Here is a 24,409-nt window from a genome sequence, read left to right on the forward strand (position 1 = left end):
ATAAATAAATCTGCAGTTAGATCTGTGCCTCAAATGAGATCAGTTTCAGTGTCATGAGATGCGGAGAATCTCCAGGCAGGTAAACAAGCACTCAGCTTTGGATTTGGGGTTTAGTTCATTTGCTACAATTTGAGTAATTACTCAGTAAAAATAATTAACCTCCTGCAGTTTTAGTGATTAATATTAGAGTGTCTACTCCTGCTCCATCAGTTGGCTGTGTCATTTTCTAAGGGATGTTTAATATAGTAATAGGTCAGAAGGAAACTGGCATTTGCCTGGTTGCACTCAAGGCAACCCTGAGTACTCCTGGGCTGCATCCCAGCGCTGGGGAAGAGCACTGGCTGCCCCTGAGACAGATTACACAGCTCCCGCAGGCAGTCATCTGCTCTTTGCTTCACTAGTCGCTGGTTTTGTACACTGAGATACTGTACATCCTTTGGACAGAAACTGTAATTGTGGTCATTCCCTGTGGGAGGTGGGTATGACAGATGAGAGCAAACCTGTGATAGGAAAAGGAAATTACAAGTTTCCTTGCGACTTGATTTCTGTTGTCTCCTGTCTCCACTCCCACCTCACTGCTGGTAACTGGGGGCACAGCACTGCTAGTTCTTGCCATTTTTTCACAAGCCTCATGATTTTTGGCATATTCCTAAAGCTACTGATCCTGAATGGTTTTGTTTTTCAATATGCTTCTAGTCCTTCAGATTGCACCATGAATCTGAAAGGTACGAAGAGCAGGGAGGCAAATAAAAACAACTCTTCATGAACTGCTATTAAGACAGCAGAATTTTTGAGAGACTCTCATGAGTTAGGAAAGGGAAAGGAGCCAAGCTGTGTTTCTGTTGTCTGCTGTTTGTCAGTGAGCGATGGTCTGGCTCGTGCTTGCCCAAAGTCTGCAGGTGTGGCTGGGGAACCACCACAGGAGAGACAAGAGGCTGTTTTCTGTCTGTGATATGTAGAGTTAGGAATTTGTATTTGGAAGTTTATTTGGAAAACTTTTTTCCAACTCAGTGGATTATTTTTCTCAAGAGAAAAATTAGCGACCACTTCCTGAGGGCTACTAGTTTTTAGGATGATTCCCAGTAGGAAGAACTGGTCAGCTTCAGCAGCCACTATCATTAGTTTTGGCAACAGGTGAAGATACAGAAACGCAGGTTCTCAAGGGGAAAGGGAAACCCACCCCATTCATCCACCTTCTCTGTCCCTGTAGACCAGCCAGTACTGCTAGCCAAGTCAAAGGTGGTAACTGTTCTTCACAAAAACCCTTTGGAATAAAATACTCTTTTTAGAGGGCATTTCTTCGTGCCCTCTGAAAAATAGAGTGTGATGGGACAGTCTGGGCCAGCATGGAAGCATGAGAAGTGCTGCATCCAGCAGAATGACAGGAACATAAAGAAGGAAGGGGACCAATTTAAAAAAATAGTTGAAAATGGAAGGACGGGGGGGAAATTAGGGTAAGAAAATGTGGGGATTGGCTGGAATCACAGAACTGAGTTTCAAGGCACGGAGCAAATTGCAGAAGAGACAGGATTTCTTGCAGTCTTTCTGAGGGAAGGACACGGTGGAGACCTGTTGGGGGGCATGCACCTACCTCATGGGCTGCGTCTGCCCTGCTCAACCTGCACAGTTGCAGCAGTCTCACCAGTATGGTCTGTGGGCCCTGCTGTACTGCTGAGGACTCTGGCATTAGTGTGCTGAAATTCAGGAACCCATGTTTTTTTCTCAGCCCAACATGAGAGAAATATTATTTTTAATACTGTATAAGGCAAAAGGAGACATTACAGAGAGGGAGAGAGGCTGGAAGGAGTCACTGCTGTCTGCTTGGACAGATTTGTTTTGCACAGTGTTTCTTCTGTCTTGATTTAATGGTGAGTTGGCTCTTTCCAGCAACTAGGCAGGGGAGGAGGGACAGGAATATGTTCCCAGCCTTTGGCCAAGAGTGTCCCAGAGCGTCCTGAGCATGACCTCTTCAGTGTTTATTTTTCTTTCTCTACAACTGACCCAGATGCTGGGACTTGAGACTCGGGCCCTCCTGGCCTGTTGAACATTTGCCCCTTCTAGTACAGCATGTGATGGTCCCAGGAATCAGGCTGGGAACAGTACCTGGAACTGTTTTTCTCTCCAGCAGACTGTTCTGTCCGTTTGCGTTCCAGGAAATCAAAACCCGTGAGAAAAATCCTGGGAGAGCACTGCCACCCAGTGGGGATGGAGGCAGGGATGCGACCAGTCGGGGGCACCGGTACCCCACTTCTGTACAGCAACAGTGAGAGGAAAAAGCCTTTCAGGCAGAACAGTAAACCACCCCAGAACAGAACAAAAGGGAAACTAGGTTTTGGTCATCTTTATTAGAAAACAGCTACAGTGAATGTTCAGTGGAACCAGATTAGCGTTCATTTATATTTGCAGCCTGTGCAGTCTCTTTCTTGGGAATGACGGCAATGTTTGCAAACTGAGATGGATATTTTTGGTTGCGCAGAACTGAAAAACTAACGAAGTGTCTTCAAGCAAGCAAACAAACGAACCAACCAGTTTTAACTTAATCTAATATGCCAATCGCTGGAAAAAAAGCACAGCTTTGGAGGAAATGACCTTACATTTCACTGAAGTTACAAATATTTCATTCAAAAAAGCATCTTCTCTTTTTCAGTAGTAGGTGCTGCAAATCCAACTTAACACAATAAATAGTTAAACAAACTTCAGGACCAGGCTGAGCCAATTCAAGCACATTTCAGGGCAGATATAGCTGGGAAGTAAATTTCCCACCTACACATCATGTTTCTTTGCCCATTTGGAGGTATTGTGTTGGCAGGAGTAAGGTACAGCTGGTCCCTTTGTTTTTCTGTGGAGGGAAGGAATTAAGATAATTTAAGGATATACTGTACAGAGGAAGTGCAAGGACTGAGCATATATACAGACACTCCCCAGAGGACCCCAGTGGCAGTATTTCCACCCATTGCTACCTGCAGCTAAAAAACATCATTGCAGTCTGTGCCACAGGGGCACGGAGGTATTGGGTTTCTTTGCGGTTCTCCTAGGGTCAGACAGAAACTGCCCCAGGCACAATCCTACGGATGTGCGTGTAAGACTTCCTGAGGGTAACGCTCCCGTGATGAGACACTCCCCGAGGCAGGACACACTCTTCTGTTAGCTTCTGAGTTTCAGGGTCCCAGCACAGCACTGTCGCAATGACTTCATTCTTTTCATCTCGGCCCCCGGTGATAAACAGCTTGTTGTTGCAAGGAGAAATCCCACAACTGGCTCTCTCATGGGTGAACTGAGTCACCAGGCACCATGTGTCTTCCTGGGGGCTGTAGGAGTAGAGTGCTTTCATTGCCCCACCTGGAGAGGAAATGCATATCAGTTTGCACTGGCCATTCCTGTAAGAGATTTTAATTAAACCACCCACTTCAAGAAGTCTCCATTCCTGACATTCGTAAGAATGATTTATGCCCCAAAGCTAAGAAAAAACAAGGTCACAGGATGCTTTATTGTTTTGAAAGCCAGATCCACAGAAGGCCACTTATTGTTCATAAGGCTGTGGAATTTAAGGCCAGAACAAACTGCTGTGGTCATGCAGTGTGACCACAGTGTACCCAGCAACAGACCTATCTCATACCTGCTGCTTCAGCTAAGGACACAACTTTAGAATAATACAGTCTTGTTTAAAAGAGCTTAGATCCTGAAGGACTAGGTGTGGTAAGGTATCGGTATTAGAAATGGGTACATGATTTTTTTTTTCACTGACTCCTCTAACTTCAGTGTCCATCTGTCCATCAAACCTCCTTCTTCCTAGAGCTGGCTGTTTTCAAAAGCCTCTTCCTTGTTTAGGGGTTTGTCAGACTGAACCAACGATCTTCTTATGGATATGCTAAACAGAGAGTGACCTTCAGTTTCTCCCAAATCTGCAGTTATTTTTGAAACCTTTTGTGCACCTTTTCCAATTTTGCAGGGTCCTTTTCTCTTGAAAAATGGTCAATACCTCAATACTCAAGGAAGGCTATGGAAATATATTCCTTCCTGAGAGTACCAACAGCTAAATGGTTCTTATTCTGAAATTTGCAGGGACTGGATGTGTCTTCTATAGCAGCTGTATAGAATAGGGGTGGGTAAACCTTGAAGCCGTGGTCTTATTGATGAGGTGCAACGGTGCCTGGGATCCTACCTGGTGGCAAAGTGAGTATTTGTCTATTGTAGTTACAGTAAATGCTGGTTTTGACAATACTAGTCCAGTACTTGAGGGATGATCAGCTCATTGTGAGGTGACTTAAGTTTTATTTCCTAGTTGGAGCAGACTGAAAACATACATGTTGTTAGTTATAGTCATTCATCTGGCAGTTAGTAATTCATCGGTCTGGGTAATTTGATTGCTTTGGATGCAGTAATCAAATGCTCTTTTATCTTTTAAACTTCAGTTGGGGCTGATTTCTATGTGATTGAACTAGATTTGTTTCTCAGATAGGTAAACAATAGGTTTACTGGTGGATGTTCCTGTCTGAAAGATGCTGAATGAATGTAACTGGAATATCGTGTCAGTTTTTATCAGGAGTTGTATCAACAAGCCCGTAAGTCATGCCTTCTCTTTCTGTCTGTCATCCTGTACAAAAAGGGTGAGGTCAAACCCTGTGCTGAGGAGAAGCACGAGGTATTTACATACATACAAGGTACATGCATATACATATATATATATATATATATATATGTGTGTGTGTGTGTGTGTGCGCGCACATGCAGATGATAAATCTCCCTTCAGAACACCATTTATTATTTGGTGATACTCTGGCTCTATGCCAGCCCTCAGCACCACATTGATTATCCTGCAAGTGAGAAACTTTCTGCACCAAGGCTGAGAGAGGGAGGGGGAACTTTTCAGAGCTCCTGTTTTGGAAACATATGTTCCTCTTTCCTTCTTTTGTTTTTTTCCAGCACCATCTGGAGATGCAGGCTCCCTCCTCCCTCCACCGTTCAGCTCACCATTAAATTCTTGTTCTTCCATCTTTGCTTCCAGTTCTGGCAATTGACTGAATTAACTCCAAGCACGCTGGCTGTGCTCCTGTGACCTGCTCCTAGTACTCATGTCTCTACATAAATCCTGTATGCAGTGGGCTGTGTAATGCCCCTGGAGAGGTGAGGAGACATGATGTAGTGATGAGATCATGCCCTTGCCACTACGAACCCACCTTTGGATGGCTTAAATTTGTCTCTGGGCTAGCTCCAGCTTTCCAAGATACCTTCCATGCTAACAGGAAGTTTGACTTGGTGACTCCTTCACAACTGTTTGTGAATGTGCTGGATTCCCATCCCTCACTAAGCTCAATGCGAAGAGCCATCTGATCATTTGATGATACTCCATAGAGTTTGTGGGTAAAACTAACACACAGAAACAAGCCCTGCTGTGTCTAGACAAGAAGGACCATTAATGCTTCACTTACCCACAACATAAATGTGATCACGGAAACTTGCGGCATTGATGCATTTGGCTTCTACTGGCATGGCAGCTTTCAGACTCCATGTGTTGGTGGCAGGGTCATAGCACTGAGTCTTGTCCGTCGCCAGCTTCCCGTTGGGTCCTCCCCCAATCACGTAGAGTTTCTTCTTGTAGCTCGCTGCTGCAAAGGAGCTCACATTGACCATGAGGGGAGCAGCCTGTGTGACCATAAAAAATCATTAGTAACCATCTGAAGTAGTCAGACTGATGCCTATGGGGTGGGAGCCTGCTGAAGTTTAAGTCAGACATCCCTTTTAAGATGATCAGCAGGTTTCAGAAGATGACATTTCTAGGAATAAGGAAGGAGTATGTTTCAGCTTTTTCTTAAGACTGTAAAACCCTTAATAAAAATATGCTCTGTTCAAATGCTGTTATTAAAATTACGTTATCAACAATTCAACAGCTAGGAAATGTCAGAAATGCCCCAAATCTCCTTTACATTCATATGTACATTGAAAAAACACAAGAAACTGTTCATACGGTTGTTTCGACTTGCAGCTGTGATTGTTACGATTCCTCCGCATTGCTTGATATCATCTAAAAACTGGGGCTTGTATCTGCCATTATGACGCCTAATATCATTACTTTCATGGATTAATTGGCTTCCTAATACTCTCCTCTCATTGCTTGAAGTACAGCTAGTAGAACTGGGGTTTTTTTCATCCTCTTTACCTTGAAAACTGTACTTACAACTTAAACATATAACCGATACCATATATAATGCACAGGTTGATATACATATTATATATATATATATATAATGTATCAAAGCAGTAGTTTTCAGCCTGTCCTCTGGTTCATGTATACTATGTTCTTACTGATTTATGGACTACTAGCTTTAAAAGCCAACTAAGAAAAGGAACGTTAGGCATTAGAAGTCTCACAGGCAATGACTGGCAGGCAGTCCTGTGATTTTTACTTTCTGAAGGATATGCATTTCTATAGAAAAAATATTTAGGGTTTTTACAGACCAGAAGTACTGAAAAGAATTGTACTAGATCCTGTCTTGTTCATTTTTATGATTCCAAGCCCTAACATTTTCTGATTAAAATGTTATGTGATGCAGCATCTTACCTCTGACCAGCAGTTATGAAAGGGATCATATGCTTCCATGCTGTTGATTCTCTGCATGCCATCGAACCCACCAATGACATATACTTTGCCACCCAACACAGCCATTTTATGCCTCCATCGCCCAATATTTAGATACTCAATTTGTATCCATTTGTTGATGGAGGCGTTGTATTTCCAGACATCATGCTTTGTTTCTTTGCCACCTGCAATGTACGAGACACATGTAAATATGATAGCATAGCTTGTATTTACTCAAAATCCCCAATACGTTTAAATCTAAAGATGTTCTTGGACAGTAAAAAATAAATCATTGGTACTTACTGTTAGCTTCTTAAATACCTACACCAATGGCCTGGCCTTGTTATACCAGAAGAAAATTTTGGATTTAGTTTACTTAATAGTGAAGGAAACTGAATGATTTCTACAATCAAATATTCAGTAAAGATAAATCACTGTTCCTCACTTTACCAGATCACAACCACTTTCATTTTAATACCAAGTGAATGACCAACCACACATAGCATGGTGATATGCAGGAGATTTTTATGCACCACCAGGGCTTTGCAGAATGCTGCAAAGTGACAAATAAACAGACGTGATTTAAATAAGATAGTGCAGGATGCTGCAGCTGGTAGTGCCAAATCCCTCAACAACAGGCCTGCGCTGGGGAACTGCCAGTTTGTGCAGGGTAGATCCAGTCCACTAGCTTAGTAGTTCACATCATAAAACAAAAGCCCTGACTCGGAACTCCTATCAACAGTAGCCCTGCCTGATGTCTTAGTTTTACTATTTAGCCTTGGGACCATATGGCTGGGAGATCTCATTTTTCTACCTCTCCTTCTGGTCTCTTTCTCTACTGACTTGGATTTGCTTCATATTTATAGATTAAAGATCAGAACTGGACCCTGCAAATTCATTCTAGAGCTGACTTGCAAGCAGATCTTTACTCATGCTAAAGCAGAGAGCAGTGTTTTAAACAAGCACTTTTGTTTGCATATAATTTTGGGTGTAACTGCAATACGAATGGATCTAGTTAAGCCTGAAACCACATTTACAGACTGAGTAGCTTATTCCATCATCTGCAACCTGATTAAACATTTGCTTCACTGCTGAATATACTGAAAAGAGAATTCATATTCCATTGAGAAAGTGTCTGCCTTCATTGGTATTCTGTACTGCAGCCAGATCACTGCAAACTGATGGAGCTCATCTCTGGGCCAAACAGCAGATTGAATAGGAGATAATTAGCATGCTAGAAAGAGTCGTTTGTAATGCTTTTGTCTCAGTATTTTTCACATGTATGTGTTGAATTTTATTTGCACTCAAATAGCTGAAGTGGCTGAAGGGCCTGAATGCAGCATTCATGGTTACAATGGGGCTGAGAGACTGCAGGTGTTCCCCTTACCCTCCCTTGAAATTTCCCTTTTACATGAACTTGTTCTTTCCTGCACAGGCTGAAACTCTGGTAGGAGCCTGAGCTGAACTGGGTGGGTGAATTTGCTGCACATCACAGGGTAGGGAGAGATTTTTGAGACAACTGGAGGTTTATTTTGTTTCTGTTCTCTCTCTAGACCACAGTTCTTTCTAATTTGAGGAAAAAATGTAACTAAATTAGTAAAAGTAACAGTGGTGACTGATAATTCATGTCATTTTTAGTTACACTACAAATGTAGTGTTTCAGTCCATCCAGTCAAAGCATTTAAACTGATCGGGGAAATGATGATCTAAAAGTAGTCATAATCTTGTGCAAAGGACTTCCCTATTGTTCAGATGCTAAAAGAGCAGGGAAGGCTCCAGACTGTACCAAGATACCAAGAGAAATGAGCACATGGGAGGGGAGATCAAGTTAGGAAAGATGCAAGCCAAGTTACAAAAGAACCAAGTCACAAGAGCTAAAAGAAAGAAAACAAGAGTAGAAGGACACGCAGGAGGAAGCAGATGTTTAATCGGGATTGAGACACTAATACTTTGGTTTAGTTGGAAAGAAACTACTAATGACTTTGGTCCACTTAGCCTTTTATTTGGGTGGGAAGGGTGAAAAGGAGATAGGAGAAAGGCTAAGAAGGAACGGTGAGAAGGAGTCAAAGATACAAAATTAAGGAGAGAAGGAAAAAAGAGGGCCTGTGAGAATAGCAGCAAGAGGAAAGCCAGCTTAGACTCACCGTAGCAGGGAAGGTGTTAGCCTGGTCTGGAAGTAGCCTGGATAGAGCATAAAAGAAAAGCAGAGAAGAGACACTGGAAAAGATGTCAGGAATAAAAGGAAGCAAAAAGCCTGTGACTGTGAAAAAGAGGAAACAGTAGCAGATTAAAGGCAAATGGAGAAGAGACCTCTCAACTCAAGGGTGTGAAGGTGGGAGGGATGTTCCATAGTTGGGATGTTTGACTTAGGTTCCCCTCTACAGCTAACTTTTAACAGAGGGTCTGTGGCCAGAGTAAAAAGAAACTCCCTGTGATGGGCTGAAAGGAAAAAACCTCCTTTATTTGTAACTAAGGAAGGAATAATCTAATTCTTATCCCAGGATAAAGATTTAATAAACTTTAAATTGGAATGAGGTAATAAAAATATGTGGATTCCCCAAAGAAAGAATGCAATGGAAGATATTTGAATACAGTCAATGGACCACTATTCATACTTAAGGAAAGCATTCACACTTTAGCCCTCCCTCCTTTCTACTCTCCTGTTTAAAGTGAGCATAGAATTTGGTGGATGATTGTGCAGGAAGAAGTATCCTGCCCATGGAGGCACTGCTCTCTAAGGTGGTCTGTAACGTGACAGCAATTAAAAGCTTGCTGTCACTTTTCCTCTGGAAAGCAGAATAGATCATCAAACTTGTTTTTGACAGGCCATCAAAACCAGCTGTCAAACTGACTAGCAAGCTTGAGTTTAACCTTTTTGATTGTCAAAGTAAAAACTCTGTAGCTCCAGGATCAAACCCCTACATGCAGCTCAACTGGTTTTGGGTGGGAAGTTAAATATGCCTCCTGAAGCTCTCAGGATGAGGGGCTGCAAATGGGATGTTCAGACCCATGCTGTGTGTCTGGACCATTGGGTTTCATCTGGCTTTGACAGTTAATATTCCCATTAGCAAGTGGGCACTTCTAGAGTCCTGTCTGATGGTTGTTGAAGCGCTCCTGAAAGTGCAGGTTTCAGGTAGCAGCCAAACAGCAGTGACAGTTCCCTGCAGGTTCTTGACCAATTCTTGCAGAATGAGTCAGGTTCTGGCAGGATTTTGCTTATGCATGTGGAGCTGCAAATGGACTTGTTACAAGAAGATGTTGGAGCAATTATTCTTCATTTTATGTTTGGTAAACTGTTCTTGGGGCCCTTCCGTGACCACAGTCACTGAGTGTTTACAGTACCACACACAAGTAGCTGTGCATATAGATTGATATTGTTTGAAAAGGAATCCTGTGCTAAAACCAGGGCTAGGCAGTGTCCTCACACATCCAGTGCTTCTCTGGAGCCTAAGAGTCAAAGCGTTAGGAATACCTGTAGTGCTTAAATCTCCTAAAGCTGCCTCAAGATGCTCTCAATAAAAGCTGGAAATAATTGTGAGAACCCTCTGCTCCTCTCTTCCACTCCCAATGTCTTGTTCCTTACCTGATATGTAGACTTCATTTTTCAGCGTAATGCATGCGAACTCCACCCATTTTTTATTCTCATTCTCTGTCTCCTGCTCTGTGATTGGTAATTTTGCTACTTCCAGGCGGCTCCGCCTCAAAGGATCCAGGCAAGTCACTTCTGCTACAAACTTCTCATCTTTTGTACAGCCCCCTATGATCATAAACACCTCAGACTGGAACTCGTGCATCCTGGGCTTGGTTCTTTCTGTAATAATCTAAATGCAAGCAAGACAGAGTGAGTACACAGGGCACATATACCTACAATTACAGAAAGGTCTGGTGACCTTTTTTCTGATTACCTGTTTTACAAATCAAAACTGGCTTACATCACCTGAACCAATTATCAAATGCTCTCTAAGCTGAAAGCCTGGAAATCATCCTAGAGGCATTCAGTAGAGGTTGCTGTATACTTCTTTCAGCAGGATTTCTCCAACACTGGACTTAGTTGCTTTTGCCTACTCACTAGGATCCTTTCAGATCCTCTTGGGAATTCCCAGGGTGGCACCAAGAGCTACGAAGGTGAGCACTAGTGACAAGGCTGGGTTCATGTGAGGCAGCTGAAAAGGACATGTTTTATTTGGGCTGACAGAGTGAGGGCAAGATAGGAGAGCCCCAAGGATTGTGTATGCCGTGGGGAGCTTGGAGAGAGCAAGACTGCAATTAGCACTAGCAGAAAATAAGTGCTCTCATTATTTGTTCTGAAGAGGTATGTGTCAAAGCAATAACAATTCTCAACTGTGTTTTTTTAAATTTGTTTCTTTCTATATAAGACTTAATTTTAAGCCAAAATTAGAAGATTTACTTAAAGCCAGCATCAGGCTCAGAAGCGTGGTTAGCTCTAATTTACTGCCTGTTGGCCCAGTTTATTGACCAGGTCTTTGTTTCAGGGATACTGGAAAAAGTCACTTCCCGGGTAGAGGTCCACCAGGAGCAAAGAATGCAGAGGGTGCTTGGAAACTTGTGTTCTGCTTGGAGGAAATACTTGCAAGCAAGTGGAAATGAGTGCATTAGTGTCCCAAAGTATGCTGGCTCTATGCTGAAGGTTAGAAGGAACAATCTTCTTTATCCTCCCCCACCCCCCAATTTTTCATACTGGAAGAAATGCAGTGTAAAAGTCATGGGGAGCACATAAATTTGTTCCTCTGCTTATGCTGTATCAGAGGGCATTTGCCAATTTGCAGACCCTCAAAGTCTGCTGGGAGAGGTCTGTACTCCTCTGCAGTAATTGCAATTGTTACCTTCTGCACACCCCAGAGAAGCAGTCCATGGACCCACAGGTTAAATGCTGTGACAGTAGGCAGCTTGCTTGCAGTTTTATTTCTCTTTCTACTTTTAACATGTTTCTATAAATTGGCATAATTTACCTACACTAAAAAATATTCTTTACACAGACATAAATCTTTTATTTTCCCTATGTTTAGCAAATTATTAGGCATTTTTTTGGAAAACATCTGTCCCAGAACTTGCCAGCTCTCAGAATTGTTTTTAACCTGTCTGTCACCATTGCCAGGTGTCAGCCTGGGGGAGGATAGCTGGCAGGGCTGCCTCTGACGGCTGCCCCTTTGAAGATGAGTGTAATGAGTGTTCAGCCCTGAGCAACACTCCCTTTATCTATCCCATGTGGACCTGACAGCACTGCTGAGTGGGGCAAGGCTTCTTTGAGGACTTCCCACCAGACTGGCTGGCACTGCCCCGGGTCGTTGTGTACTGTCTTACACAGTCACCGGCACAAAGAGCCCTTGGTCTCTCCACCCCTGCCAGTGACACATCCACTGTTAGCAATGGATCCACAACATGCTCCTGAGGCCTCCTGCCTTCCTCTGACTCTCTGACTGAGGAGGCACGCGTGTTTCCTCACATGCTCGCACACCTTTGCTCCTGTTGTGAAATCTGACCTCTGGCTGCTCTTCCCTCTACCCCATATTTTGGGCCAGGAGATGTGACTGATACCTAACTTTCCAAAGAGGACAGGCAACTGAAGAACAGGAGATCCACCACAGCCTACCTTGAGCAGGCAGGACAGGACTCGACCAAATGTCAGGATGAACCTGTCTCTTTGGGTGCAGGGACGCCTACAAATGAGGAAGATAGGCAGACCTCTCCTCTGGGAAAAGACCGTCTTCTTCACGGAAGGTTCTCTCCTGAAACTTTTCCCCCCATAAGTAACAGGTGGAGATGTTACATATTCAGATTTGAAAGAGCCATTACAGATTGTGGCACAGTTTAATGGGAAAATTATTCTTCCTTTCTTAGGCTCGAAATAATAGCTAAGAGGGTGAGGTGTCAGGAGCAACACCATTTTCCTTTTTACTACGGAAGTCACCTGGGGTCTTTGTTTAGCTGCGCACATGTGTATGAAGGGTCGAGCTCAGATATTCATAAACAGGAAGCTGTACTTTGTTTTAAAACAACCTACCAAAAGCTTCTAAACTCTCTAAATCAGCAGGATAACTGGTGAGGCCCACCTTGACCTTTCAGTAGCACCAGTTAGTGAAACTTTAGTGTAAGCACCTTTTTGTGCTTCATGGTACTGCTCCTTCCAATGGGATTTTTGAGCAGAACCATGAGACATTTAGAAAGAGCAGCAAATGCCTTCCTTTTTGACTCACCTCATTGCCTGACAGATGGTACATTCTTGCTTCCTGGAGCAAAGGAAAGACATCTGGACACTGTCTAATGAGTTGATCAGCTTCGACAGTCTCTACGAAATACCAGGGGTCCAAGAGGGGCAGCCGGACATTCTCCAGCACATATGGCAGGAGAGGAAACCTTTCCGACTCCTTGTAACGGACCCAGTTCATTACAGTTTCGAACACCTGTGCTTCTTCCGTGACGTAGAGATCATCACTCTTCAGCGTGCTGCAGAGAATGTCAGCCGGCAGCTCCAGGAACTCCTCGTAGTTCAGGACCTGTGTGAAGTTCTGGATAATATAATTCTGCACTTGTTGTTTCAGGCTGTGCAGGGAGTGGGCATCAGCCAGCCTCAGAATGCCAACGCAGTTCTCTGGCTGGAGGGCTTCGGTGAGAAAACTGGCACAAGCATCTACCATGCGAAGGAACTGTGGACAGAAAAAACATGTATAAGCACAGAGCAGTTACTTGTATGACTGTATCACAGGAGAGCTATGGAGCTTTGGGGCTGGGTCCCAACCAGCCACATGCAGTACAGCAAAGAGCTGGGGGAGACAAGAAATCAGTCATACAAGGACATGTATCTCCCAGAATCTGCAGTCTGCAATGAAAATTTCTTCCTCCCACTGTTTTTTCTCCCTCTGCATCCATATTGCTCCTCTTGCCTCTTGCAGAACACAGAAGACCTGTGACAGTCATGAATTTTATTTGTTTCACAAAAGTAAAGGGTTTTCTACCATTCCGCTTCCCTCCATGAGATCTCAAAGCACTAGCAATCATGGACTTACAAAGCACAGATAACGTCCCCAGGCTTCAGATGTGCTTACCCTGCTTCATCTTGCATGTCAGCTCAGATCAACTAGAAGGGAGTCTGGTTTTGGCGTGCAGGTGGCTCCACTGTCTGCATTTGTGCTCCCAACATCCAAACTCTGAACACATCTGAGGCCTTGCAAGGGTGGTGGAAAATGAGTGCTGAGATCTGGGAGGTTTGGGCCAAAGTGCGGCCCCCCCAGAGGGTATGGGCATGCTGTCCTGTACTGGGGTATGTGGCAGGAAGAGACTGACCATCAGCAAATCTTTGAGTTGCCTGACAGCCAGGGTTGTCTGGCAAGTGTCCGTTGTGGGGAAGGCCTTCGGAGGTTTTAGTGACCTTTGTTTTCCTTGTCATCACCATTGGTTCAAAAAAACATAGATGCACGTTTTACACACAGACTCTGCTTAATCAAAGAACTTTCCATGTCTGCATTCAATAGGGCATTCACAACTACTCTCATTAATCTCCTTTACACAACAGCCCCACCTGAGGGTCCCAGATGTGCAGATCCCAGACCACGGATGTCTGCGGGGCATTTGCCATGAACTATGATGTGAGCTGGGTTGCTGGTGATTATTCAGGAACTGGGAACCAGTTTTGGGTAGAACTGATAAGTTACAGTGCTTCATCCTGAGCTTTCCGTTGCCTCTGTGATTTCAGATTATGAATAGGGCATCAGTATTTTGTGTTGGTTTTGCCACTGAGCAGTGCAAACAGTGACATAGAAAAGATGGGTCAGAACTGATGCTATGCATTTCCGTCCATGCTTTTTGGGTCCTTTTTCCATCCAGCATCAGCAAGCAAACCATTTTAACTCATTCTGTCCCAGTGGGGAAAGTTGTACAACAGCAATTTAGGGGCAAAGAGGAAGTGAAACATTTTTAAACACTGTAGTATGTAGATTTGTTTCAGTAATTAGAGTAGAATCTTCCAGACCCTGGGGGTGTCATGTTGACACATTTAGACTGTTTACCAGAGCTGAGCGATCGCAGACACTGCGTACAGACTGCCTGGTTCCTGTTTTACATTTAGATGTGGTCAAGAGTTTAGAGAAATGCAACTGACTGATGAACAAGGTTACACGAGGTCTCAGAATATGTTGCTGCCATTGTGATATAAATATGTCAGCGGCACACTGTGGCACTGCGGCAGAGTTCAGCTGCTGCTCACTGCCTGCCATGCTCACGTTGCCTGTTCTCTGGGCTAGCATAAGGCTAACACTTTGAACTCACCCATGCGTTTTCCCTGAGGATCTGAAAGGACTTTACCAACACCAGGTAGTCCTCAGACCTGAGGTAGGTTAAGCGTTAGCCCTTTAAAAGTTGGCAGTAATGAGATGCAAAAAACCAAATCTGGGATTTGCCCAGGTCACTCATCAAGTCATCCACAAGTCTGGGAATAGACCCCACAATGACGTTCTCACCAGCCTACGGCCCAACCACTGTAGAGTGCTCTAATTATTTATACATGGCTTGTTAAGAGCGATACTCATGAAATGACACCAAAGGCTTTTCTCCCAGGCGGCGCACACTGGTCTAACGGCCACACAGGCACTACTAATCACGCTGGGTAGCTGTGCTTGTGGCCAGATGAATGCGGAATTGCGAGGTGTGGGTGTGAGAAATGGTCCCTGCCAAGGGCTTAACCAGAGAGGTCGGACCGCTAGGGAGTGTATCAAGGGAGGACTTCCCCTGGCTGCTGCTCCTCCTCTCTGTGCTGCACTGTCTCCCCACCACTCCCTTCATTTAGAGACAAAACTCCCTCCAAAACGCCCCCAAACTTGTTGGGCATGTTTCAGTCAGTCCCATGAGAGCTGGTGACTCAGGAAAGCACCCAGGAGGAAGACACCCCTGAGCTTCTGCTTCATCTGCTGTGATTATTCTTGCAGAGCTCTAAATTTTCTTCTTTCCCTTCTGCGAGTACCCTTCCTAATGCCACCCCAGGCATTTTAAAAGCCCTGTTCCCTGGGAACAGTTTCTTCAATAACTGGGTCCTCCTAATACCCCTTTGAATAGAGGTTCTTACTTGCTAAAGACATCCCATATGCTTGCTTGGCCTCCAGTTGGCCTTCTCTCTGAATAATAAAATTTATTCTCCCCATTTAAGTCCTTGCTTGTCTCAGCTTTGATTCAACTGTCTAGTGTAAGCAGTGCCAGCAGCCCTGCCTCCTGCTGTAACCCCCAGAAAGGGAAGGGAATGGTAGTTGAAAGGGCTCTTATTCATAATCCCTCTCTGTATGCAGCACACTTCGGGGTCAGATCCTGCACCCTGCAGCTGTGCTGCCCTCGGCCACCCGCTCTGCCTGTGGCTGCAGGGGCAGCAGTAACACCTGTGTCCCAAGGGAGCCCCATGGCAGGGAGCCAGCCGGGCAGTGAAGGGGCACAGTGACCCTCGCAGGGTGGCTCTCCAGGGAGCTGAGGGCTTTCTGAGCCTGCGAACTGATCTCGGACTTGGAGCTGCCCAGAAGCCCTTCGTTAGCAAATCACGCCTTCTTGGCTGGCATGGCTGGCACCGCACAGTGGCTGCAGTGTAACTAGCACTGTCCTGTGACAGCCACCCTGGCCATTCACTGCTAAGTGGCTACAGGATGGTTTTCAGATAATTGGCAAAATATTTTCCTTAGAGTGCCTTGTTCATGAAAAGTGGATTAACATACCGAGAGGTGCTTTGGGAGTCTGTAAGGTCACCAGGCTGGTGGTGCTTCAGCCATGCCCTGGGGGCAGAGCAGCCCTGCTCTGCTTAGAGCAGAGTGAGGCAGCTCAGGGGCATCCTGGCACTTCCATGGCAGTGGTCAGCACAGCCCTTCGCGACAATACTCTTTCTTTTACATCTGCTCAGGAGTGTGCTTCCCTCCCACTGTCTCTTTGCTTCCACCAAAGCAGCTGACGTGGCCCCTCAGCCAAGCCATGCTGAGGAAGTGGGGTAATACAGGGGTTCCTGAGGGGGCAGGAGGGGTGTAGACAGGTCTGAAGTTTGTTGTTGAATTACCGTGGGGGAAGCAGAGCACTCTGCCACAGCCCTGAGAAGCAGATGAGATCTTGGCCCTACCGAGAGGTGAAACGATGAGCTGCTCCACAGGCAGCACGGGTGGCAGAGGGTGCTGGCCTGGATCCAGGGTCGGCACCAGCCTTGCGAGCACGGTGGCTGGGCAGCCACCAGCCCAGACAGAGGAGGTGACTATTGAACTCATGTTGCAACTGTGCTCTAGGTGGAAAAAATTTGTCTGGGTCACTTCAGGGTGAGGCTTAGCTGTTCAGCAGCTCCCTGTTCCAAACCCTTCACCTGCTTGCCCCAGGGGAAAATCTCTGTGCACAAAGCACACTGCAGCAGGGACTTCTGGTCTCTCTGAATGGCCTTCCACCTCTTCCCACTGACAGTTTTGGCTGCATTTGGTGAAAACCTATTGGAAGGGACTATGGGAAGGCATAATTATGTAAAACTTCCAAAAATAGTTTCTAGAGAAAAGTGGATTGGAATATCTAGAACTGTGCAAGTTATTTCTTTTTTGGTTGTCAAATCTGAGAGATTGAAAAGAGGCACTGCCAAAAATTGTTGCTAGTCAGATAAAAAAGTTCTATTTGGAATTTGGTTTTCTCACATGTCATTAATTGGAAAGGAAAGAATTTCCCAAACAAAAATGTTACAATAAATTGCAGAATTAATCTTTTCAGCTGTTGACATATTGAAATGAAACATTTGCCTCTTTCAACTATTTGTGTTTGTTCTTCGGCATCAATAGCATAGACAAGCTGGCAGAATGCTAGTAGTTACTAAATCTTTTTTACACGAAACACGTTTTCAGCCAAAAACCTCACCCATGTATAATGTGAGGCTTTAAGGCCTTATAAATCTTGATAGTATCCAAGACTGTTGCAGTAAGACTTGGGATCGCTGCTTTTAGTTGAACATTCCTCGTTTTCTAGGGTTTTGTAGTTTACTATTTTTGCTCATGGCACCCTCATGATTTTATCATTACTCTAACAGTGTTTGATAGTTTTCTTAAAGCACCAGCCTTGGGAATCAAATTTAATCTTAATTTTAATGAAAAATAGGGAAAAGAAAGGAAAAAAGTTTATACTTTTGATGGTTCCAGAAAAAAAAAAAACCTGAGGAATGATCCTAAGCAAAAAAGGTTCAGAAGAAAACAAACAGAACACAGAAAAGTGTCCTGAAGACAAACCAAAAGTAACCTTTGAGCGCTACCAGTTTGCAGTATGGGTCTGCTGAAAATGTCAGTAAAGTTACCGCACTTCAGCCCCAGGCAACATTAAAGCTACACCACCTTTTCTGAGTTACCTTGGGGAGCATTTTGTGATAACTTTCCCTTCTCTCCCCACAGCAAGTACCAGCTCCCATTACCCCAAAGGCCACAGGTTCATTTCAGAGCAAAACCTCCCATGTAAGATTCAAAAATCAAGTTCATAATGAACCACGATGATTATGGAGTCAGGTGTTTCTTGCCTTCCTTAATGAAAAGACGGGAGACACATACACACATTGGCACTTGGCAGGTTATGCTAGTTGCAATTTGTTAGCAGTTTGCAGCTTGGTACCAGTAACTGCAATTTGGTAGACCTCACAGGTGGTTTATAGGACACGTGAATACCTCACGGACCAAAGGCTGAGTAACACTGCTCAAGTCTGACTTCTCACAAGTCCCAGGTCATGACTAAAACCCTTTACATCACGAGTGCTACAAAGGAGGATGCTAACTTTGGCTGGTGAGCCTCCATCTGAAAGCAATGGAGAGCGAAAGACAAAGTTAGCTTCCTGCTCTGGCTGGCCGTGCCAGCCACTGCCAACTAACCCTTTTGGGCTGGAGGGTGACCAGCCTTCACAGGCTGACCTGAGCCTTGGGGAGCACTGTCCCAGCAACACAACCCTGCTGCCTGGCAGGCAGCACATGGGAGCAGCTCTTGAAAGCAGAGCACTGCTGTTTGCCTGTTTGCCTGGCACCCAGCACAGCAGCATTCCAGTACATGGCTGTGACTGCCACTTTTTACCACAATGTAAGTAAATATGAGGCAAAATGCCTCCAGAATCCATGAAATCAGAGAAGTTTGCAGTGTGTTAAGGAGGGTAGGACATGGTGTTGCCAGAGCAACAAGACTGGATTTTGTTATCTGCATTTGAGTTATCTGTACCTGAAAGAGGCTGGCAGCTTCTAAGACTTTCTGTACATTTTGCTTTGTGATGAGCATCTTGCTGGTGTAGGTGTAGTCCAAAAGTATATTCATGGTTTCTGCATCAACTCCTTTAAGTATGATCTTCTCTTCATATTTCTCTCTTAAATCATTGCAGAACATGGCCCTGAAAAGAAAGCCATTTATCTTTTACTGCATCCCAGCCAGGATGGCGTTCTGAAAACATTTGGTTATATAGATTTCAACACAGAATACTCAAATTGCTTCATATTTTATGCAATTAATCCTGTAGCAAAGTAACAAGGAAAACCCTTTTGTTGCTTTCATACCTCTTTACTCATGAGTTTGATAAGGCATACACACATGATGGATACCCCAGGGCTGGACTCTACTGTAGACCTGGAGCTCCATGGCGGCAAAAGGCAGCTGGGACCTTCCATGAGTAGCGATCTGTGTCTGGACTGATGCTGCAGAGCAGTTGTGATGTCTCATCTGCTGGCCTCTTACAGATTCTTACCCTTTCTGTTTCTAGTACAGGCCCAGCTCATTAAGCCCAAACCTCCAAGCCGCTGGCATTCTCCGTACTTTGTTAACACTTAGCACATGTACTTTATAACCCTTGGCAAGGTCAATATCCCTGTGCTTCCAAGCTGCAGAATGCTGCTTAGACTGAACCCTGAGGGCCAGACTAGATCGACATGTCTGATTGATAGCCTCACCTCTAAGCTTCCCAACGTATCTTTGACCCCATTAATACCAGAGATGGGCCAGGAGAGAATGGCTTATGGATTTTCTTCTAATTAAGAGACTGACTTTTCCTCTGCTAAGGTAGGAGCTTCTGGTAGGATTGTAGAGTTGGTACCTCTTGGCTAGAGAAGTACTTGAATAATCATGAATTGGAACTACCATTAGCCAGAAAGCACAGTGATTTCATGTATGTTGATACCGCCTCTTCTTTGGTGGATAATACTGCATTCAAGAGGCGACTGCCACACACACACACCTTTGGCACTAGTCAGATACTTAATGTGAGATATATATCAGAAATTTCTTTAAGAGCTATTTAAATTCACTTTGCATTGTGATAGCTGCAAGGCAAATACACACATCTTCATCTTCATTTTCAATTCATAGTTTTAAGTATTTCTTCCAGTGCTTTTGCTTTTATTTAGAAGTTTGATCAGCCCCATCTTGTTCACTGCATTCAGAGAGCAAGATTTCACATCATTTGGAATCTGGCTCAACACATTAGAAGTACGTGAGTCCACTTGTAACTGCATTGGTGAAAAACATGTGCAGATCTAAAGTGTAATTAGAAGTGCTCTTTACCCTGCATACCAAGCCCTTCTTTATTAGTCATGTATAATGTTGACGGGACAGTGCAACCTAGGAAGTGGCTAGAGGTCCAAAGTCTTAAGCCATGCTTTTCTTGTAAAAGCAGTGCCAGAATAAAGCTGTCTGATTGACACATCTTACTGGAACCAAGATGTAAACAGTTTTTATTGCAAAGGAGTTAGGCATTGTGAATGGCAAATGGATGGAAGATACCAGTTGCTCATTGCTCTAAGAGCTACCTGTTCCTTGCCTCAGCAGAGATTTTATAGCGTGAGAGAGCTGGTGTTAGTTATCTCAGTGTATAAAACGGCCTTTTGGATAAAGAGACCTAACTTTTGAGCAGAAAACTTGGGCAGAGAAGTTACTTGTCAGAAAAAGATGTTCAGCCAAAACTCTTATTTTCCCTTCACTCGTCTCAGCCCGTTAGAAGCTTTTCATTCATTGCTCTGCTCCATGGTCCACTTTCTGCTGCCACTGAAATCAGAGTATTTGAAAAGCATTAAGGCAAAACGCTCCTTAACTTCAGTGAGCACAAGACCAGGATTCTTCTTAGCTTCTCTCCTTTTTGGCAGTGTCAAATGTTGTACATCTGGGGCATGCAGGCAGGTGGCCATTTGAAAACAACAGTCCTCAGTACCCACTTCTCCCTGGGAATGGGGTTTCAACACAGAGAGGGAGGTTTGTACAAAACAGCCGTTTCAATTGCACGGGAGTGATAGGTGCTGAATGCTTCATCTGAATGAGAAATAGGCTGTTGTAGGATGCAGGTGTTGTCTGCTCTTGTACCTTTTATCTCTTAAACTGGTGACTCCAGTCGTGTATTTAACCATCCCTGTCGGGGAGGTGAGAGGTCTCACTTCCATCCTGCAAAGTGGGATTGTTTGATGGAGGCCAGTTAGAGCTACCCAGCGTTACACCGTTGCAAGGCTGCTCAGAAACCAGCCTTGGGATTCTGGTGGAGGGTTTGCACGGCATCTTGTCAAAGTGTTTTCACATATGTGTCTCCTAATCTGTGAAACTGCGTTAGAGCTGCCATCCACTCCCGATCTCGTAGGGTACAGATTCATGTAACATGGCTTGCAGAAATCACACATATGAGGCACTGTGCTCTCCCACCAGTACTCCTCTCTAGAAGGTGGCAGGGCTGAATAGGGCAGTACTATCCAGGAGAGCTGACTCCTGTAGTGGTCTTCCTTCTGCTCAGATGGAGTGGAACTCGTTCCCACCCTGTGTGCCGACCAGAGGGAACACCCTGACACCACTCATGACTGATCAGGCTGAGCCTCTCTCCTGGGGATCAAAATGCTGCTTCTGAACCTTTCTGTACTTACCCAGAGAGGTGTGTGATTATTTTCTCTGGGGCTCTAATTCCTTCAGATGTGGCTACTAATTTCGTCGTCTGTTTTCCTGGTTCCTGTCCCCGTGTAATTCTAAACTAAGCCTTTGAACCAACATTTACTCTAAGAAATGTATATCTGAAGTGAGGGCCCAGGGCCAAATTTACATACCTAAAAATGGATAAATTTAGAAACACCAGGGAGAAATCTCAATGGAATAAATGAGGGGCTGCAGTTTGTGAAGCACTTTTTAAGCACTCACCCACACTGGTGTGCTTGTTCTTGGAATTATGAACCTGACTTCAAACAACCATGCTGGAGTTTGAGGAAGCTCTGGAAAATATTGCTTCAACCTCTTCCAGCCCCATTCTCCCACTACCTTGGGCAGTGCAGGACTAAAGAACTACTGCTCCACCTTGGTCAGCTTGTATTTCTGTTCTCTGCTTTGTTACCTTCATCCAGGTAAATGGAGAGTTAATGCTTTTATGTCTATAGATGCAGAATGTGTCAGAAGTACTAGTCTATCTACTCTCAAGCAGTGCTGAAGGACAGACTAGAAGTTGTTAACTTTGTTTAACTGTGTTTAAGTCAGCTGCTATGGATTGCTTGCATTATGGCACCCAGTGTTCAGGAAGGGGGTTGTGTAACATGCTGTTGCAGGGGAATGAAGACCATGACTCACAGGGTCCCTTTGCTTTGCTCATGTGCATGGGTGTTAAAGGCCCTTTAATAGCATGGAAAGTACTCACAGGCATAGTGTGATTTCAGAATTTGTTCTGTCTTTGGGCCTATGCAGCTTCTAGTGAATTATGGCAAGATGAAACAAGCCGCCTTTTGAGTAGGAGAACTAATGAAGCTCAGTTCCCTGCAGACTTGTGTCCTCTTTTCCCTCTTCACAGTAACCTCAGCTTCCCCTTCCTGATCCCTCCATTCTCTCTCGTTATTCCTCTCACACAGATTTCGCCATCCGTCTCAGGACACTCAGCTCTGTGCTGACTGCCTGTGTCCAGCTGAGCAAGGGCAGCGCGTGCTTTGGCTGGTTCTGGGCACTGCGTGTGTTGGCTGGCCAGGACGCGCTGCTCATTACCCAGCTGAGCACCGTGGGGTCCCAGTCCCGGCATCTCTCCTCTGCCTAGCTACTGATTGCCATTAAACTTGTTGGAACTTCTGTTTTGAGACTTCCAGCCTCTGCCAAACGTGACTGAAACTAACCCAAGGAGTCATGATAAGAGGCATGGACAGACAGGCAGACAGTGTGATATAATAAATCTCAACCCTGTGGGACGCCAGGCCAAACACAAGCACCCGGGGGGGCAGACCCTATGCATGTGTGCAATTGCCTTGGGATGAGATGCCCTCCAGCCAGGTATTCCCCTTCCTTCAAAGGGACAGGCTGTAGCTCAGGGCTCAGTGGGAAACCGGCCAACAGTAGTTGTCAGTAAACTGTCTCACCTGTTTACAACTGTTGAAGTCCCTTCTGATTGCAGCACCTTTCCTCATAGTGGAAGAGGAATTGGTTTTTTGTCAAAGTATCATTATAGTAATTCTGATTTTAATTTGTGCATCTGCTCTCCTTCCTGCACATAATGCTGGTAAGAACTATTTGGGCATCTCTCTCATCTATGCTTTTAGTTGCATATTTTCACATATGTGATATGTATAGTCTATCTGTAGAAATAATACTTATCTCCATATATTCACAGACGCAATCTCTATTATGAGATGATAAAAACAGAACTCTTCTTCCAGGCACTACCAGCAAAGCTTACTAGACTCTATTAAAATTATCTGTCTGCCTCTGTCACAAGTGGTCACAGGTTCTTTTTTCTCATGTTTCCTCTGTAGCTATTCAGTCATCTGACCACTTTAGCAGTAAAAAAAGAAAGAAAAAAATCCCAGCCATGCAAATGTGATTGTCTAAACGATAATGGAAAATCTGTGCTAAAACTGATACCGAGTTCCTCTGTGTGTCTAAAATTTGTTCTTGCTGGTCAGTAGTCTCAGATAGACTATCTACTGTAGTACTGAAAGAATGAAAAATTCAAGAGGACCAGAAGGAGGGGGTGAAATGGTAAAACTGCTTTCAAGGAGGTATTTCCCATTGCAATTGATTTTCGGTAACCCTAGGAAAGATGGAAAATTCCTTCTCTTTCCTCCTCAACAATTTTATACCATATATATTTTTACCACAGAATAGTAATGGGAAAAATTACCAAGTTCCACAAACCCACTCCTATCTCAATAAAAATACCGTGTGATCTGAATGAATATTCCTCTTTGACTGAATCCCAAAGGGACAATACAAGGGACTACAGATATTTGGTTAAAAAAAACATTTTCTCATCCACTTGTCGCCAACCTTTCTCCATTTCTCTGCATGCCTCCAGTGGACTTGCTGAGTGCTGGTATCAGAACTCCAGCAAATCCACAACTTGTCATCTGCCTTATTTAAGTCTCCAACTTTAAAAAAAAAGAGCTGAAAGGTGTCAGGAATTACAGACTCACTGCAAATTTGCAGAGTTTAGCACCCAGTTTACACTCCTTGGAGATCCACAGTTCAAGCCTAAGAAGCAAGGTAAGTTTATTGGGTTTGTTTCTTACATGCCTTACCTGAAATAATTGCTTGCTGCAGCAAGGACCACTCGGTGACAGGAGAATTCCCTGCTGTCCACGCACAGGATGACATCTGTAAGGGACTTTTCAAGCCGAAGGTTCTCTAGGCCATTCTGGAGCACCAGAGAGAGACCCGTATCATCAAACTTGACCTTTTCACCACTCGAGACTTCCACCAGGTCCCCCATTTTCGTCGAACACTCATTGTCCAAAGAGATCTCAGGCTCCTCAGAGCTCTTCTCCAGCGTGTCCCCCATTTTCTGGCCAGCACTGTCTCATTCTGTTGGTGCTTCAATCTGAAAAGAGCTCCTAAACTTCAGACGAGTCACACTGCAGAAATTGGGCGGATTTC

At 44.5% G+C, this 24,409-nt stretch overlaps 1 protein-coding gene across 1 annotated transcript; it reads right to left on the minus strand.

Moving 5' to 3' along the window:
• Positions 1-2,320: 2,320 nt before the first annotated feature.
• KLHL6 (kelch-like family member 6) lies at positions 2,321-24,409 on the minus strand. The gene is made up of 7 exons (XM_010568225.1): positions 24,055-24,409; positions 18,773-18,938; positions 12,793-13,242; positions 10,161-10,398; positions 6,560-6,762; positions 5,430-5,643; positions 2,321-3,339 (listed from the first exon to the last, which is right to left on the minus strand). The coding sequence occupies exons 1-7, from the start codon at positions 24,312-24,314 to the stop codon at positions 3,038-3,040; spliced, it is 1,833 nt and encodes a 610-aa protein (XP_010566527.1). The 5' UTR covers positions 24,315-24,409; the 3' UTR covers positions 2,321-3,037.

This window comes from Haliaeetus leucocephalus, unplaced genomic scaffold (genome assembly GCF_000737465.1).
Source record: "Haliaeetus leucocephalus isolate CR32 unplaced genomic scaffold, Haliaeetus_leucocephalus-4.0 Scaffold240, whole genome shotgun sequence".
NCBI lineage: Eukaryota > Metazoa > Chordata > Aves > Accipitriformes > Accipitridae > Haliaeetus > Haliaeetus leucocephalus.